This window comes from Leishmania mexicana, chromosome 5, assembly GCF_000234665.1.
Source record: "Leishmania mexicana MHOM/GT/2001/U1103 complete genome, chromosome 5".
NCBI lineage: Eukaryota > Euglenozoa > Kinetoplastea > Trypanosomatida > Trypanosomatidae > Leishmania > Leishmania mexicana.
Genome location: NC_018309.1, coordinates 431,519 through 448,453, shown reverse-complemented (window position 1 = coordinate 448,453; position 16,935 = coordinate 431,519). Strand labels below are relative to the sequence as shown.

At 55.1% G+C, this 16,935-nt stretch overlaps 4 protein-coding genes across 4 annotated transcripts; 3 read left to right on the top strand and 1 right to left on the bottom strand.

Annotated features, from left to right (window-relative positions):
- Window positions 1–3,889: 3,889 nt before the first annotated feature.
- On the bottom strand, window positions 3,890–4,744 carry LMXM_05_1215 (surface antigen-like protein; the record flags this gene model as incomplete). Its single annotated transcript, XM_003871963.1, has 1 exon — window positions 3,890–4,744. One exon carries the CDS (start codon window positions 4,742–4,744, stop codon window positions 3,890–3,892), a length of 855 nt encoding a protein of 284 aa, XP_003872012.1.
- A 2,399-nt stretch (window positions 4,745–7,143) lies between these two features.
- Window positions 7,144–8,334, top strand: LMXM_05_1210 (protein phosphatase type 1 regulator-like protein; the record flags this gene model as incomplete). The annotated part of the gene is made up of 1 exon (XM_003871962.1): window positions 7,144–8,334. One exon carries the CDS (start codon window positions 7,144–7,146, stop codon window positions 8,332–8,334), a length of 1,191 nt encoding a protein of 396 aa, XP_003872011.1.
- A 954-nt stretch (window positions 8,335–9,288) lies between these two features.
- Window positions 9,289–9,687, top strand: LMXM_05_1200 (putative prefoldin subunit; the record flags this gene model as incomplete). Its single annotated transcript, XM_003871961.1, has 1 exon — window positions 9,289–9,687. One exon carries the CDS (start codon window positions 9,289–9,291, stop codon window positions 9,685–9,687), a length of 399 nt encoding a protein of 132 aa, XP_003872010.1.
- A 356-nt stretch (window positions 9,688–10,043) lies between these two features.
- Window positions 10,044–15,917, top strand: LMXM_05_1190 (conserved hypothetical protein; the record flags this gene model as incomplete). Its single annotated transcript, XM_003871960.1, has 1 exon — window positions 10,044–15,917. The coding sequence occupies one exon, from the start codon at window positions 10,044–10,046 to the stop codon at window positions 15,915–15,917; it is 5,874 nt and encodes a 1,957-aa protein (XP_003872009.1).
- Window positions 15,918–16,935: the final 1,018 nt, after the last annotated feature.

Genomic DNA, 16,935 nt, shown 5'->3' with positions numbered 1-16,935 from the left:
GAGGCGCAGTGCGCCGCACGCACCCGCACCCTCGCTGCTCCTCCTCCGCGCATCAGCAGCGCACACACACAGGCACACGCGGCTCGCAACCTCAGAGTGGTGCATGATAGTCTCTCAGTCAGGGGGCTTGTGTTACTCGTGTCAAGGTGTGCAAGCTCTGAGTGCGTGCAGGAGGAGGTGCTGGTGAATACGTGAGAAAATGTAAAGACGATAGTGCGTTGCTTCTTTAGATGAAGGGGTGCGACAAGGCGTGTGGTATGGAGAGGAGGGCGGTAGAGGATCCAAGCGCCTGGTGTGATAATGTTCTTTTGAGCTTCGGGTGGGAATGGGCGAAAGTCTCGGGGAGATGTGTGCCTTTTCGTGCGGGACTTTACACAAAGCTGGAGGTCTTCCATCAGCGGTGGGCGGCTGCGTGGATGGATGGATAGTGTGCCGTAGTCGGAGGCAGCGAGGGGCGTGAGAGAATGAGGACTCGTCGATGCTAGTCGAGTCGTTTGGAGCTGCCGCTGTCATCGTAGACGGCTAACTTTGAAAGCACAGCGGAGGCAGTAGCAAGTTGCGCGGCAGCGATAGGATGGTGAATCCTTCTTCCCTCAACATCCCCATTCTGCCGCACAGCATGACTCCAACTCCGCGCCACCCCCGCCTGCCACAGGCCCCTCATTGGGCGGGGCAAAGCGGGAGGGGGGGGAGAAACGCGTGTTAGGGCAATGCCGACCCCGTCACCTGAGCACGGCTTCCGCCTGGAGCTCCACCCCTCCCCGCACCGCAGGTCGCCTTACAGCCGCTCCAATGCTGCCGGTCGCCAGGTGAGGTGCATTCGAGCCACGCTGGCACTCTGCCTATCGTGTGGATGGCACAAACGTGTTCACGGTCGCAGGTCGCTCCGATCCAGCGCAATACACGACCTGACCGTCGGCATCAGCAGCGACAGACAGCTCTGATTTCGCTACGCCGTAGGCAGTTGACCCTGCTACCATCAGAAGTGGCTCGGTGCGGGCAGGGATAGAGGCTGCTTGGCCTCTCCAGAGAGAGGGTGGTGGGTGCTGGACCCCGGATACCACACTGAGGTGTACCCCTGTCATCAGGGAGCACGGTGAGTTCACCCGTACTTAAAGCAGAGAAATGGAGGGGAGAAAAGGTATGGAAGACGGCTGGACGCGAGTGTATGTGAGCGTATTCACATTATGTCCGATATACGGGCTGGAATCTGTGGAGCAAGAGACGAAGAGAGAGGGCAAAGGCAGCAGACGAGCCAAGAGGCAACCGCGACACGTCTGGGCTTCTTCTCAGGCATACCTCTAAGCGTTCGAGTTGTGGCGTGGAGAACAGAGAGATGAGTGGTTGGTCGGGGAAGACGGTGCAGGGGAGGCAGAAGAGAGGTCGGAAGAGTAACGGAAGAGTCATGGGGGAGAAACAGAGGATCGCGGCAGCGACATGCGAAGGGCGGGGAAGGCAAGGAGTCAGAGCAAAGGGCACACGTATCCGTGGTGTCATGCTCTCTGAGCAACTTTTCGTTCTGCGGCCATTTCTCTGGCTCCCTTCTTGGCCCCTGTTCACACATGAGACGGCACACACAAGTCCTCCCAAACACTCACTTATCGGCCTCTGGTTCCACAGCGCACATCACGCACACGCAGGTCGGCTCTGTGGTACCAAAAGCCCGCGTGGAGAGCACGCAGTGTCGTCGAGAGAAAGAGAGGGAAGAGCGGGAATGAGACGTAATCAGTGGAGAGAGCGGGGCACATGTGTGCATGTGTGTTTGGGGTAGAGCATCAACTGTGCGCATAAGTCATCACGACGAAAGGAAGTAAACATCAGATGAGTAACTGAAAGGGTCGAATGACGGAGGTGGACGTCAGTCTTCTTGCGTCTGGGTGGAGGAAGGGGGTGAGCCTGGATAGGGAGAGCGAGTCGATAGTCTCACCATTGATGACTGAGCTGTCCCTTTGTCCTCTTTTCATTTCCCCCTCCCTTCCTCTACGCCTTTCCACGCCCCTTCTCATCCTGCTCTTCTCCCCCGCACGTCTCGCCACTCTTCTCCTCCTTCACAACACCTTCCCTCACCTACAACCCCCCACGCCGCCTTCGCTTTCCGCCGTTCGTCTCGTTTTCCATGGGCGCATCTTTTCTTCTTGATTTGTTTCTTGGCTTTTGGCCCTGTCCAGTGCGTTGTGTGCGGTGTGCAAAGGCAGAATGCCCCCAGCCCGTTGATTCTGCCTATTATCTTTGTTGTCGATCTCGCGTAGCATATGGGATACAGCATCATGTGGGCGGCCTTCATAGCAAACGCAGGCAGGGCGAAGGCTGTGGCAGGGGTAGAGGTACCACAGTCCTAGCGGCGCAAGAATAAAAGAAAACACGAACAAATATATATGAATATAAATAAATAAATAAATATATATATATATATATATAACGATATAAAAAAAAAAGAAAAAATAGAAATCAGAAAGAACGGAAATATTGGGCAGAAGAAGAAAAATAGTAAAAATATGAAAAGGAGAAATATTTAATCACATGGGCTGCTTGGGAAAACAGATAACGGAAGAGAGACGAAAGAGGGAGAATGAAAAGAGAAAATGAGAGAAAGGGGAAGAGAAAGGTGGGGCTGGAAAGAGAATCAGAAGAGAAAAAGAATGACGAGGGGAAACGCATATGAAATCGCATCCGTTCTATTCGTTCCTTTCTTGGATCAGGTCATTCTTCAACTTCAAAAAGAATGGAGGCGTCGTCTTCTCGGCTGTAATAATATTCGTGTATTCACATCGTAACCTCTGTGGTTTTCTCATCCTGAAAATTGAAAAGATAGGTAGGTTTGTGACTGCAAGCGTGATTCAAATCGCTCGAACTCTTCACGCGACCTCCTGACTTTCAGCTCACTGAACAACAAAGACAAATACAAAGCAAAGGAGGAGACGGATACGTTTTTTTTTTCTGTGAGTACAAGCACATAAAATTGATGAATACTGTAAACAGTTGTAAAGCGCGAAAAGTGGTAGAGAAAGTTTTGCGAAACTGTTCCTATAGCTCGAAAAGGGGGCGAGACAAAAAAGAGAGAAAACAGAACCAAACTAGGAGAAAGGGGGAAAAGCGGAAAAAAAAAACAGCAGCGCTTAAACAAATGTGAATGCGGAAGGTGAGGAATCGAATATATATATATATATATGAGCAATCACTTGCCTATATCGGGGGGGCATATTTTTCTATTTTTCTTGATTTATGAAATTCGTAATCAAGAAATGAGGAAAAGCAAAGTTTACAAACCAAAACTCGAAAAAATGATCAGAAATGAGTGAGAAGCTTGGATGAAGTCACCGCAGTCGATGATCCTCCGGCTGCATAGAGAAAGTGTGGGAAAAAACGCACATAAAAGGGTTTACATTGATAATTTGGGCGAGATGTAATTTTATGATTTTCTTTGCGTTCCTTCTCGCTCTTCTACTTGCCCTCCTTTTCTGTTTCGCTGCGTTTTCCGTGTCTTTTAACTTTGTGGCGGTACTAGATATTATTTTGTTGCTGCTTTGGTGTATGCACATAAGCCTAAAAGATGTAGAGTCGTTCCCCTCCATGCACAGCAACAGTGGCAGCAAATACGCTGCAAAATAAACTCAAGAGTGTCTCGCACGTTCTGCTTTCCTCTGCCAAAATGTGCTATGTGCACGTCAACGCGCCCTTTTTTTCTCGATCAGGCAACAAAAGTGACGCTGAGAAAAAAAAGGAAAAATCGACGCATAAATGCAAAATAAATAGAGAGAAGGTAAGCACATAAATATTTTTTTTCGGGAGGAAAGGGGTAAAAAATGCTCAACTATAACTAAATGAAATTCACAGTACAATGCGACAACGGTCAAGTTGAGCTCACCCAAATAAGACATGTCTATAGTCCTTACAAGACCAAGGAAACAGCAGCGACAACCAGACCAACCACAGCCGTGGTCATCGTAATCATCTGCGCGCCGTTGCCAGTGGGCGGAGCCGGGCAGTAAGACAGGGAAGCGGAGTTGCAAGAACGAAAGCAGTTGGAGACGGTGCCAGCATCCATGGCCTTGGCAGCAGCCACCAGGTTCGATTTGGAGTCCCACGAACTGGGCATGCAACCGCATAGCTTGTTGCCGGTGATGTCCAGCTTCAGGGAAGCTGGGAAGGTGGACCAGGATGAGGCAAATGGGCCGCGCATGTTGTTATTCGTGAACATGGCCTGTGCAAGGATCGGCATGTTAGAGGCTTCCCAGTTGGGTAGGCCATAGCAGAAGTATGAGTTCGAGAAGTCGACAGACACCAAGGTAGCGAGGCTGCCGAGTTCATCAGGAATCCGGCCACTCATCCGCGTTCTGCTAAAATCCAGGCGAGTCAGCCGGGTGATGCGCGACCACGACGCAGGGATAGTGCCGGTGAAGCGAGTCTTACCTCTGACAGAGATGCTGGTGATCTGAAGCTCATTGCCGTCGATGGAGCTGTCAACCTCGGGGAGGGTTCCGATGAAGTTGAAGCCAGCCGACGTCACGCCATCCAGACGAATGTTGATAGAGTTAGTGGCAGAGACGCACTCGATGCCAGCGCGAGAGCAAATGTTCGGGTTCAGCCAAACGATCTGCAGGTTTGGAATAGACTCAATCCACATCTGCAACCACGCCTGTGTGGCAGCATTGACAGTAATGGTGTCCGCAGAGCTTGGCGCAGCCACTGCAAGAAGAAGAGCCACGGCAGCCACTCCGATGAGGGAAAGCAGCGAGAAAGCCATTGCTGAAAAACAAAAATGGAGTAAAGCCGTCAGGCGAAGGGAAACAAAGAGATGCGAAAGCGACACAGCAATGTGAAAACAGTGAAAGTACAAGACTTTCAGCTACGAACACAAATAGAAAAAAGGTTAGTTCAGGAACTTTTGAGTGCGCACAACTATGCGGCAAATAATTGGCTGAGGCAACCTTTGATATTGCGATAAGAATAGAAAGAGCGGAAAAAGGTCAAAAAAGGGGGTTAACAATTGGCGATATATGAGGAGAGGGCATGTGATGCCTAAGTTCAAAACGTGGATTTTCTATTCTCCGCCTTCCGTCTTTTTTCTGTGTTTGCGTCTTTTTCTTTTATACCATTATTGCTGTCATTACCATTACGATCTTAAGATTTCCCTCGTGACGGAGTACACCTCAGTGTGGTATCCGGGGTCCAGCACCCACCACCCTCTCTCTGGAGAGGCCAAGCAGCCTCTATCCCTGCCCGCACCGAGCCACTTCTGATGGTAGCAGGGTCAACTGCCTACGGCGTAGCGAAATCAGAGCTGTCTGTCGCTGCTGATGCCGACGGTCAGGTCGTGTATTGCGCTGGATCGGAGCGACCTGCGACCGTGAACACGTTTGTGCCATCCACACGATAGGCAGAGTGCCAGCGTGGCTCGAATGCACCTCACCTGGCGACCGGCAGCATTGGAGCGGCTGTAAGGCGACCTGCGGTGCGGGGAGGGGTGGAGCTCCAGGCGGAAGCCGTGCTCAGGTGACGGGGTCGGCATTGCCCTAACACGCGTTTCTCCCCCCCCCTCCCGCTTTGCCCCGCCCAATGAGGGGCCTGTGGCAGGCGGGGGTGGCGCGGAGTTGGAGTCATGCTGTGCGGCAGAATGGGGATGTTGAGAGACAAACGATATATTTGTAGGGAAGGTGTATTTGATGGACTCTAATCTGGGCTGAGTTAGGGGCACGAAGTTCTCATTTTTTTGAAATCAGGGAGCTTAACGGCCGTATCCAGTTGACCGTTCATATCAGCCACAAGCAGAACAGTCTACAGATACTTCAATGCTATGTGCAACGAAAGGTGTAGTTGAACTAATAGCATAATCTGTTTTTCAGCTAGCAAGCACTGCTCCCTGTAAAGGGGCCATTTTTGCCAGACAAAAGAAAGAGGCACATGACGGATTTACTATTCTTAACTCATGCAACAGAACGCAGGCTCAAAGTTACTCGAGAAATCGCAAAGCTTTCCAGCAAAATAAAAGAGAGCCTGCGCTATCGAGTGAGAATGTAAAGAGGGAACGAAAAAAGGGACAACTTTACTATCTTTGTTTTGAAAGGAAAAATTCTCTCTTCACACGCGAGTAGATGCTTTCAAACACGCACCAAGACGATAAGCTTTTGTACACAGTGTGGAACAATAAAGAGGGTTTGCAGCGCGTGGCCACGAAATTCTCAAGGCCAGCTTGCAGCCAAAAGAAACCGAGTTCTGCTTGAGAGTTTGAAAAACGGGCATCGCACAAGGTGTGTTGCACGCATGTCACTGAAGAGCTCTCCTCTTCAGCTGTCCGAACCTGAAGAGGCGTCTAAGTGACGTTTTCCAGTTGATCCGAGAAGCTGCACTTGCTAAAACAATGAGGTCCCCTTCAAGATTCAGCCTGAATGCATGACAGCGTACAGCGAGAAACATCACTATCTGCTGAATAATCGTTTTAGTTGAGGCACAACAAACTGCAAGGCTCTCTTCCAACGTAGGCACCGTCTGGAGTCTGCTCTCTTGATACAACTAAGTTACGAGAAAACAGGAGGTGCCGCCGAATATCTTTGAGGGACACGCTCTTTATAAAAAAGCACTCAGCTTCACTTCCTTCTCCACCGTGCGCCTCTCAGGTGCATCTTCTTCAAAAGCACAAGCAAGGGGAAAGCACGCCGCTCATTGCACGGAAGTGTCTCTCGCCCCTTCTCTCTTTTCCAGTTTGTTCAGAAGCAAAGGCTCTCTTGTGGGTAAGCACATACACACTTGACTGTGGACAAGTAGCCTTGTACACGAGAGAGCTCTTTCTGCCTGCAGCGGCTGTCCACCTCGCTATACCACAACGGTGGCTGGCGGCGACCCTGAGCAAAAAGAATCAAAAAAGAATAGACAGATTTGGGAGACGTGTCGGAGTTTTTCAGGGCGGCTGTGCCGTTTCTCCTCTGAAAGTTGATCATCATGGGTCCCTCTGTCATGCAGTACGCCCAGCCATCGCTTTAGAATAAATGCAGTCCTTCTGTGCGCGCGTTATCTGTCGCTTCATTAATACCGCTTGTCCCACGCCTTCTACAACTGACTCTCCCTCCTTTTTTTCTCCTCAGGTTTCACTTGGTTTTCGTTTCAACCCTTTAGCACTTCCATACCCACCCGAAGAATCCTAGGCCCATGTTCGCCAATCTGGACGAGGAGAAGAAGGCGCGCTTGAGGGAAAGGATTCTTCAAGCCGCTGCCGCGCCTCCTCCAGCTGCCACGCCGGCAAGGTCCAACAGTGACACCGACGGTGAGCAAGAAGTGCCACCGCAACACACTGAAAGCACGAAACACGCATCGGAGCACCTAGCGATCAATGCTAAAAGCACCGACATTGACATTGCCAACATTCGTCTGTTCACCCTGGACGACCTCGACCTTAATCAGCTCACCGAGTGCAAGACTCTCTCTCTGCGCAAGAATCTCATTCATGAGCTTTCTGCTTTCCCGCAACATTTGGCCGGGCGGCTTGTTGAACTAGATTTGTTTGACAACAAGATCAGGAAGGTGCGCGATTTTTTTGACTCGGCATTGGTGCCAGACCCCGAAAGTGGATCTCTCTCGAAGAAGGCAGTCCCACACGCGTTTTACTCCCTCACCAAGCTTGATTTGAGCTACAATCAGCTACGCAAGATCACGGGCCTAGATTCTCTAGGCTCGACGCTTAAGGAGCTCTACTTGGTGGAGAATAAAATCAAAGTCATCGAAGGGCTCGGCAGCTTCGTTCATCTGGAGCTTCTTGAACTTGGCGGCAACCGCATTCGCGAAATTGGATCTGGGCTCTCTAACTTGCGGTCTTTACAGAGCCTCTGGCTCGGCAAAAACAAGATCCACAGTATTGGCGACTCCCTTCACAATCTTCGCGAGCTCCGGAAGCTTAGCCTTCAAGCGAATCGGCTGACATCCATTACAGAAGAGGCGTTTAAGGAAGGCTGCAACCCGTACCTCGTGGAGCTTTACCTGTCAGAAAACGGAATTAGCACCATCGAGAACCTGCCCCTGCATTCTCTTCACCTGCTTGATTTCAGCTTCAATCCCATTTCTACAATCAACGAAGCTGTCATCAACCCCACCAACATGCCTGAACTGGAAGAATTTTGGTTGACTGACGGGAACATCAACGACTGGAGCGAGGTCAAGAAATTCTGCGGTTTTGCGAACACCCTCCGGACCATTTATGTGGAGCGCAATCCTATCGAGCAAGATAAGCGCTATCGGGATAAAGTTTACATGAACCTTCCATTTGTGACACAAATTGACTCGTGGCCGGTTCTCAACAAGGGCAACCTCGAGGCTGATCGGTTGATTCAGCGGAGAGCATCGTAGAGGCATGCATCCTTTTTGTCTGTTTGTTTGTTTTTTTGCTTCGAAGATTTCCCTCGTGACGGAGTACACCTCAGTGTGGTATCCGGGGTCCAGCACCCACCACCCTCTCTCTGGAGAGGCCAAGCAGCCTCTATCCCTGCCCGCACCGAGCCACTTCTGATGGTAGCAGGGTCAACTGCCTACGGCGTAGCGAAATCAGAGCTGTCTGTCGCTGCTGATACCGACGGTCAGGTCGTGTATTGCGCTGGATCGGAGCGACCTGCGACCGTGAACACGTTTGTGCCATCCACACGATAGGCAGAGTGCCAGCGTGGCTCGAATGCACCTCACCTGGCGACCGGCAGCATTGGAGCGGCTGTAAGGCGACCTGCGGTGCGGGGAGGGGTGGAGCTCCAGGCGGAAGCCGTGCTCAGGTGACGGGGTCGGCATTGCCCTAACACGCGTTTCTCCCCCCCCCTCCCGCTTTGCCCCGCCCAATGAGGGGCCTGTGGCAGGCGGGGGTGGCGCGGAGTTGGAGTCATGCTGTGCGGCAGAATGGGGATGTTGAGAGAAGAAATGCTTCAAAGATTAGACTGTTGTTCTCGTTGAAACATGTGTATTCTTGTGCCCTTTACACCAGGAAGCCCAGCTTACAAAAAAAAGCCTTTACGGTGGAGAGTCCTGCATGCCTTTCTCAGACGTGAACATCTTTTCCAGTACACGTCTGAGCTACATGTGATGATAATAGGGTCCGTGCCGCTTTTTTGTTGTCCGTAAATTTGTGGGCTAAAGGTCGTCTGTCTGATGACTGTAGCTGATGTATGTTGCCCTGGACACTCGGTGAATTCGTCGATACAACTTCGTGATTTCTGCCAATACTTTTTTTTCCGTCTGTGAAGCTGATTATCATTATCTCACTTAGTCGCGCATTATCGCTTATTATTCTGTTGTGCTCATCGAAGAGGCGCTGTAACCATGCAACAGGTGCACCCGGATATCAAGAAGCTCAACGATCTTCTGAGGCCGATTCTGAAAGAGCTTCAGGAGATGGGCGACAAGAAGGGCAAGCTCATTGAAGCCCGCCGTCAGCTTGGCGGGCAAAAGAACGAGAATGAACTAGTGCGTGATGAGCTGAACAGGTTGGAGCCTGACGCTACAGTGTACAAGCTTATCGGCCCTGCTCTAGTTCCACAGGACCAGAGCGATGCCAAGACAATCATTGGCAACCGCCTGGACTACATCAACGGCGAAATCAAGCGCAGTGACACCAGCATCGCTGAGCTTGATCGAAAGGAGGCGGAGCTGCAGAAGAAAGCCCAAGAGCTGTACCGTAAGATGCAGGAGCGTCAGGCGCAGCTTATCCAGCAGCAATAGCGTCGTTGCTCGGAGGTCTTCACCGAGGCACAAAACGACTCTTCGTTCATGAGGTCATGGGTTTCAGCCTTCGCCCTTTTCTTCTGTATAAAGTTGTGTAACGTAATTCAAGGAAATCAAAACACCTTTGTGTGTGTGTGTGTCGGTCAGCCAGAGCAGTAGTAGCGGCTGGTGGCCGAGCGAATTTGGTGCTGGGAGCGCCAGATTGATTGAACAGCGCTTTTAGTGGCATGGTCCACCTACCCCAATGCATAACGCATCCGCAATACACGTCTGCTGGAATACTTCCACCCTCTCGCTCTCTCGTTTTCCTCCTTGTGTGCCAAACTGATTCTCCTTGCGTTCCCAGATCGAGGATGAGCAACAAGAAACAAACGTGGGCCAACGCCCACTCGCAGCTGTGGACGTCGTCTGTTGCGCGCTCGGCCGGGTCTAGGACCCAATCGGAGGCATCCAGCATTGCTTCAACAAATAGAGATAGATCGCTTCTAGACGACGCCGGTGGGTACCACCAACCTCCGAGCAATGTATGTCTCCAAGAATTAAGGCATCAGAGCTATCAACCAAACGATAAAACGCTCGCTCAAGTTTCTGACATCCTTGAGAGCTACGGCGCAATCGCGTGCGACGCCGACATTCCAGCTGTTCTGCTCGAAGTGGTAAAGGAGCTGGAGCGCGCAAAGCGGGACAATAACTTCAAGGACCTGCTCCTGCGAGAGTACAGCGATGCTGTGCAGCGCCGCTTTGGTCTCTATGGTGAAGAGTCGCCACCGTCTATCGCAGAGGTCTCGGCACGGTTACGAGATAGCGCACCAGCCCGCCCTGTGTCTGCCCCAAATCCTGCGTGGCTGGAGCAGCCGCTGGATGAACTGTGGCGCACTGTTTGCGACGGCATGCAAGCCTGCTTTGAGAAGAACGCGGACCTCTCAGCCCCGGTGCTGCTGCCGGAGGCAAGAAGGACGAAGGCAAACGTTTCACAACTTCTCCGCACCAGTTGCGATGTGCTCTCGCAGCTCGCTAAGGAGTACACCACTGCAAAGGCTGCTGTGATGAAAAAGATAGAGAGAGCGGTTGCCGAAACCCAGAGCTTCCGTCAACTTACACTCTCGTCCGCGCTTTCTGAGCTGGAAGCCCAGCAGGAGCTGAAGGGAAGTGCGGCAGAGGATGGTGGAGCTTCTGCCATCGGTGGCTCGCACACCGTGGGAAGCGCACTGCAGTCCCTCATTGATGTAATTCCCGCCTCTCTGCAGATCTACTTTAACTTGCAAGTGCCGGAGGCACCCGTGCTGACGCGATGCAACAACCTCACCGAGCTGATACGCTTCCTTCTCTCTGAGTACCTATCGATGGAGCGCTATATGGAAATGGTCGAGGCGGAGCGGCAGAGACTGGCGGAGGTGTTTTATCTTCCGTCGTCCAAAGCCGACGCCAACAACGCCAACGGCGACCTACAGCTGGACGAAGCCTTGTCTCGCTCGCTTCGATCCCTGCAAGAGACCGTCACTTCCGTTGTGACATTCCCGCACCACATCTCAGAGGAAGAGATGGCGCTGCGCCACTCATCGGCACAAGCAGTCGAAGAGCTGGCGCAACTTCTCGTCGATACACGACGGGGCGGCAGCGTGTCTGGCAGCGGTGCGCCACACAGCGTTGCGGCTGTGTGGGTGGAACCACCGACGCGAAACCTACTGGAGATGGTTGAACTGGTCAAGTCACGCTTTGCCACCGTTACGGCCCAGCAGCAGCGGAAGGAGCTGGCCGGGGCGCAGGGCCGTGTGGGACTCGCCCACATGGAGGAGTCGATGACGAAGCACGGCAAACAAGTTGTACAGCTACTCCGGGACCTGTGTGTCGCGCAGGAGAACGCCGCGGCAGACAGCGAGGTGTCAGAGCAGCTGCTGGCTGAAGTGATGGGCAATGTGGATCTAGAGCGCAACCTCACCCCCGCAAAGCTGGATCACTTCTTGAGCGACGTAGTGGAGCGGCTGCGCATGGTGAAAGCGAAGTATCAGCGGGCGTTGAACGCCGCTGCCGCCGGCAAGGCGCGCGCGGAAGCGGCGTCGCAGAAGAGTATGGGGCTGCAGAAGCGGCTGCAGAAGGTGGCTGCCGCGGTGGAACGCATTGGCAGAGACGGTCTCGGGCTCACCTTCCCCTTCACCCCAGCGGCTAGTGGCATAGGCTCTGCCGGCGAGGCGGACGACGCTGGCAAAGGACGCGACGATGCAGAGGGTGGCGGCCGCGGCAACGGCGTCAGCGCACTCCGCCGCCTCAATCTGCGGCCCGCCCTGGAGCCCGTGACCGCCACCAAGACCTCTTCTCTGACGACCACGAAAGACGGCACGACGAACGAGACCAACACGTCTGGTGCAGCGGTCACGGAGCATAACGTCTTAGAGGCACTGCAGCTAGTTGCGTCCCGCATCGGGACGAGCGGTGAGGTGCGTGACTGGGCCGTGGTGCAAGAAGAGCTGGCGCAGTTGCGCGCTGGCAAGGCGCGGTGGAAGGCAGACACCTCGGCGTTCCACGAGGCCATGGCGATGCTGATGCAGCGACTTGCGAAAAACGGTCAAATGGTGAAGCAGACCCTGTTCCTCATGGGCACAGATGAGTCAGCTAAAGACGAGATGGTGGAGGAGGTCCTGCAACGCGGCAGCGCGGAAGAGCTGGATTGCCTCTCCGCAGAGGCGATGGAGTACGTGGAGCGCAGCCTAGCGGAGCTCTTGCAGAAGTACAACCGGTGGGCACAGCGGCTGTTGCAGACGACTGAGGACCATCTCTACACACAGAGGAAGATTGTGAAATACTTTGCTGCAGTGTGCCGCTTCTTCTCGTCGCAGAGCCGCGCAGCAGCAGCCCCAGCAGAGGACATACCAGAGGACAACCTTTATGACATAGACTCATGCCTCATGAGAGCGGCTGACATCATCCTGCCCTCCCTTGACGCCGCCATTCAAGCCGCCGCGCAGGACCAATGCCCCGCACCCGCCACGGCGACACCCGACGTGCCAGCCACCTTGCCTCCGCTGGCGCCTTCTTCCGGCGATACGGCCACGAGCGACGCAACGTCGCGACAAGAGACGCTGGTCCAACTTGCCCGTGACTCCACTGCCGCTGCGACTGGTGGCGTTCTTCCGTACGACCACCGCATCGCGCGGCTGTACGAAACGGTGGCGCGTCTCTACACAGCCGTCACGTCGCTGCTGCAGGTGCACTACTTGTGCATCCCCTCCGCATCGCGGCGGCGCAGCTCGGGTGAGACGGAGCTGATATTCGACGGCGACGCCAGCGATGACGGATTTGTGGACATCGACCTCGATCGTCTCATCCGTGTGTCGCAGCAGCGGAGTGCGGGAGCCAGTGCACCACCCGCCGCCGCTCGCGGGGATGGCGTCGAGCGGGAGCGGTTCAGTAAGGAGGGACACGGAGGCGACTCAGCAGGAAAGACGCCCACGCCGTCGCCGCCGAGCACCATTGCCGCAAACAACGACCTGATACTTCGTGTCACCTACCAGAACATGGAAGTGCTGCAGGACACACTGAAACGCTTCAGCGCCAACCACAAGATGGCCGCTATCGTACTTCAGAAGGACATCGACACCATTCAGCAGCTGCTGGCGGGCATGTTGGAGAAGTACAGCGAGGTGGACATGGAAGGCGCGTTCGGGCAGAGCCGTGAGACCCTTCACGAGCTGTACGTGACGCTGCGTGATCGCTCCCAGCGGCAGAAGGGCTGCTACTTTTTCAATCGCGTCGGCGGCGAGGGAAGCTGCACGTGGGTGACGGCGCTGGAGCACCTGGCGGAAGGCTTTCGCGGGGTGGTGGATCGGCTGGCTCAGCGCACTACCCTCGCAGCGGAGTATCGCCGGCTGGTGGATGAGGTGGTGGATGTGGGCGCCTTGTACATGAATTGGGCAGAGCACCGCACTCTGCCAGCATCTCATGCCCTGCCTCCCGAGCTGCTGGCGCTCTGTGTACGGGACAGTAGCGAAGTGACCGCAAAGTCGACCGTCGCGACCATGGTGGAGGGAGGTCAGAGCAGCTGTCCTGGCGGCGATGTCGAACCGTCCACAAAGGGTGCTTCAAGGGACACAGCAACCATCAATGCCACCACCGCCACGGTTGCCGCCGCAGCAGCCCAGCGGCCCCCGAAGCCGAGTCGCACCCCTCCCCTCACCCCACGCGCTTCGAACAAGGAGCAGCAGGAGCGCCAGCAGCAGCAGCAGCAAGCTGGTCGAGAGGGGGGTGCCGTTGTGCCCACCACTGCAAGCGCTGCCGAGACGAAGATATCGTACTTCACGAACGACGATGCGGTGCTGAAGGTGATGACACATATGTTCCAGCTCGCCCAGCTGGCTGTCGAGTCGCCGCCCGTCACAGGCAACAAAACCGGTGATGCTGCTGCTTCCGACGCGGATGCCGAGGTGCAGCAACTCACGGAGGAGATGCAGCTTCTGCGAGAGGCCGTCGCGATTGCCGAGCACCACGTTGATGAGCTAACCGACGCAAAGCATGTGGTGGAGTTACAGCGCGATCAGGCGCAGTCGGAGGCGGCAGTGGCGCGTGCAGAGCTGCGTCGTTGGAAGCGCCAACAACGGCAGCAGCACGAGCAGAAACAGGATGGGCGCACACCTGCCGTAGCGGACGGCGCACAGGTGCACTCCCCGCCCCGATCGCCGAGAGAGACTGCATCGACGCCTCAGCCGGGCAAGACTGCTGACGGTGTCGGTGCTGTAATAGACGAGGCTACAGTCAAGGAAGTGATGGAGTACATGCGTGTGTTGAGTGAGGAGCTGCAGACGGCAAAGAAACGGGTTAGCGGCAGCAGCGCCAGAGCTCCCAAACCCGCGCGTTCGTCGTGCCAAACGACATCGTCGCTGAGGACGAGCGGCGCGGTGCCAAAGGACTACGTTGGTGTAGTGCGGGAAGAAGACGGCGGGGAGGGCAGTGCTGCAGACGGCGACGAGGACGCTCCCTACGGTGCTCCCCGCTCGCACCATCATCGCCGTTCCTACGCGGAGTTGGCAGAACAGCTGCGGCACCAGTACGGCTCCACAGCGATCGCGCCGATGGTCGTAATCGACCCGAAAACACACTCGTACACCAACCATCAGCGGCGGTCTGGCCACGCACGCGACGGCAGCAGCGAGGCATCGCATGCGCAGAACCGTTATAGCCCCGTCAAGTACAGAGGTCCGGAGTACGACGCATGTGACCGCTACTATGCGAGGGAGCTGGCACAGGTGCTCATCGAGGAAGGCGAGCATGCGACGCATCCGCGGCGCTACAGAAGCATCGACGCGCGCTACCCAGCGACAACCAAACCGACCTTCTCCGGGTTGACGTCGGCCCCCACCTCGCAGCGTCATCTGAGTGGAGAGTCATCCCGAGGCGCAGCGCCGCCGTCGACCGGAGACCCGGATGCCTGTCACCTCGGTGGTACCGGAAATAGCGCAGCTGCCGCCCCTCACCGCCGCTACCCACCGCGTTCCCTAAGTCGCGACGAACCGCTTCTCTCGCTCGGGGCTGCGGCGGCGTCCGCGAACCTCGCTTCCCCGCACGCGTACCACGCTCCGCAGCGTGCGACCTCGGTAGCAGCGGCAGCAGCCCCATCGCATCGCCAATCCCCGAAGCCCGCCACCCCTGGCGCCTGCCGGCACTCTTCCGGCAACGCCCTCTTCTCCACACCCATGGAAGCGCGCGCGCACCATCACCGGAGCAACTACGATAGCGGCGATAGTCGCCCACGCTGCGCCGACACCGATGATGGAGAAGTCTTTTACGACGCTGATACGCCGCGTGCGCAGACAGGGTGGCGGTGGCCGACACCGTCGTGGGCAGCGCCGCAGCCGCGTCGGCGGCCCGCAGCAGCGCGTGAGCGCCTCTCCAGCCCTCACGGGCAGAGCACGAAGGCGTCAATCCTACCCCAACAGCGTTGTCCCATGGTTCACAGCGGCCGCTGCGAACCCCCTGAAGATGTAGGCGAAAGCCTCGCAGCAGCGGTGCGACAGATTGACGCCGTCACGCAACGGTCGACAGCGACACCGACGCGTCGCACCTCACAAGCAGGCACCAGACAGGACACCCTGCATGGAAGCTCCGTCAGCGTGCCGCCGGCTTCAGGACAACAACAGATGAGCCGCAACGCCAATTTGCGTGCGGCGGCGCTGCGTCGCCTCGCGGAGGTTGTATCGCAGACGGCAGTGCCGTCCACTCGTCGGGCGCGATTCTGACCCCGCGCGTCAAGGCATACCCAAAGGAAACGATGATGTAGTGAGGGCCGCTGGTGTTGCTGCCGCTTCTCCTGAACATTGTCCCTGTCGTGGTTGCCGAGTTGTCGTATTCTGTTTTCTAGCCTTACCCCTCGCTGTGTGCGTTGACGTGTTTGTGCCTGGGTGTAGCGATGCCTGATTCGCCGTCTTTTCACTCCCCCATCCGCCTTCCTCTTGCTCCATCTCTTCGCTACTAGCACACCCACCACACCACTGTACATGTACATATACAAGCGTATAATATACACGTGTGTGTGTGTGTGTGGACGGCCTTATATGGTTTTGTTTTCTTCTTCCTTCGCTTGCATGTTTGCCCTGTACTATTCGTTGTCATCGTGGCCTTGTCGTTGTGACTTTGCTGACACACCCGATCACTCTGCCAGCATCATCCTCCTGTACTCCTCAGACTCTACACATGCACGCACACGCACACCTCTTTCTCTCTCTCGCCTCGTGTGTGTGTGTGTGTGTGTGTGTGTTAGTGAGGTGACGAGCAACGGAGCGAGAGAGTGACGACATGCCACACATACATATGCGCTTGTTTGGCGTACGAGTGAGAGCATCCTCCTCCAATATGTTGCTCGTCGGATCACTGCTTGACCGCACGCACGTGTGTGCGTCTGCTTGCTTCTGTAAAGGCGATGTGTCGCCTCCAATTCCCGTATGCAACGACAGGCGCCAACAAAAACAAAATGTTTGAAGGTGATCAATCGAGGCCCACACAGGCACGCATAGGCACGTATGTATGCATATATGTATATATGTATGTTTGTGTGTTTGGCTTGTGATGAACGAATGCCTTTTGGGTCAGATGGGAGAGGGGGTGGGGACCTTTCGCTTTCAGCCACCCCTCCCTCTCTCTGTGGCCGCTTGCTATGATTGTTGACCACCACTACCATCACCACTCTCCGTCCATCTCTGCCCCCTTCTTCACATGTCCCCATACATCTATCTTCTCACTGGTACGCACACCGATATT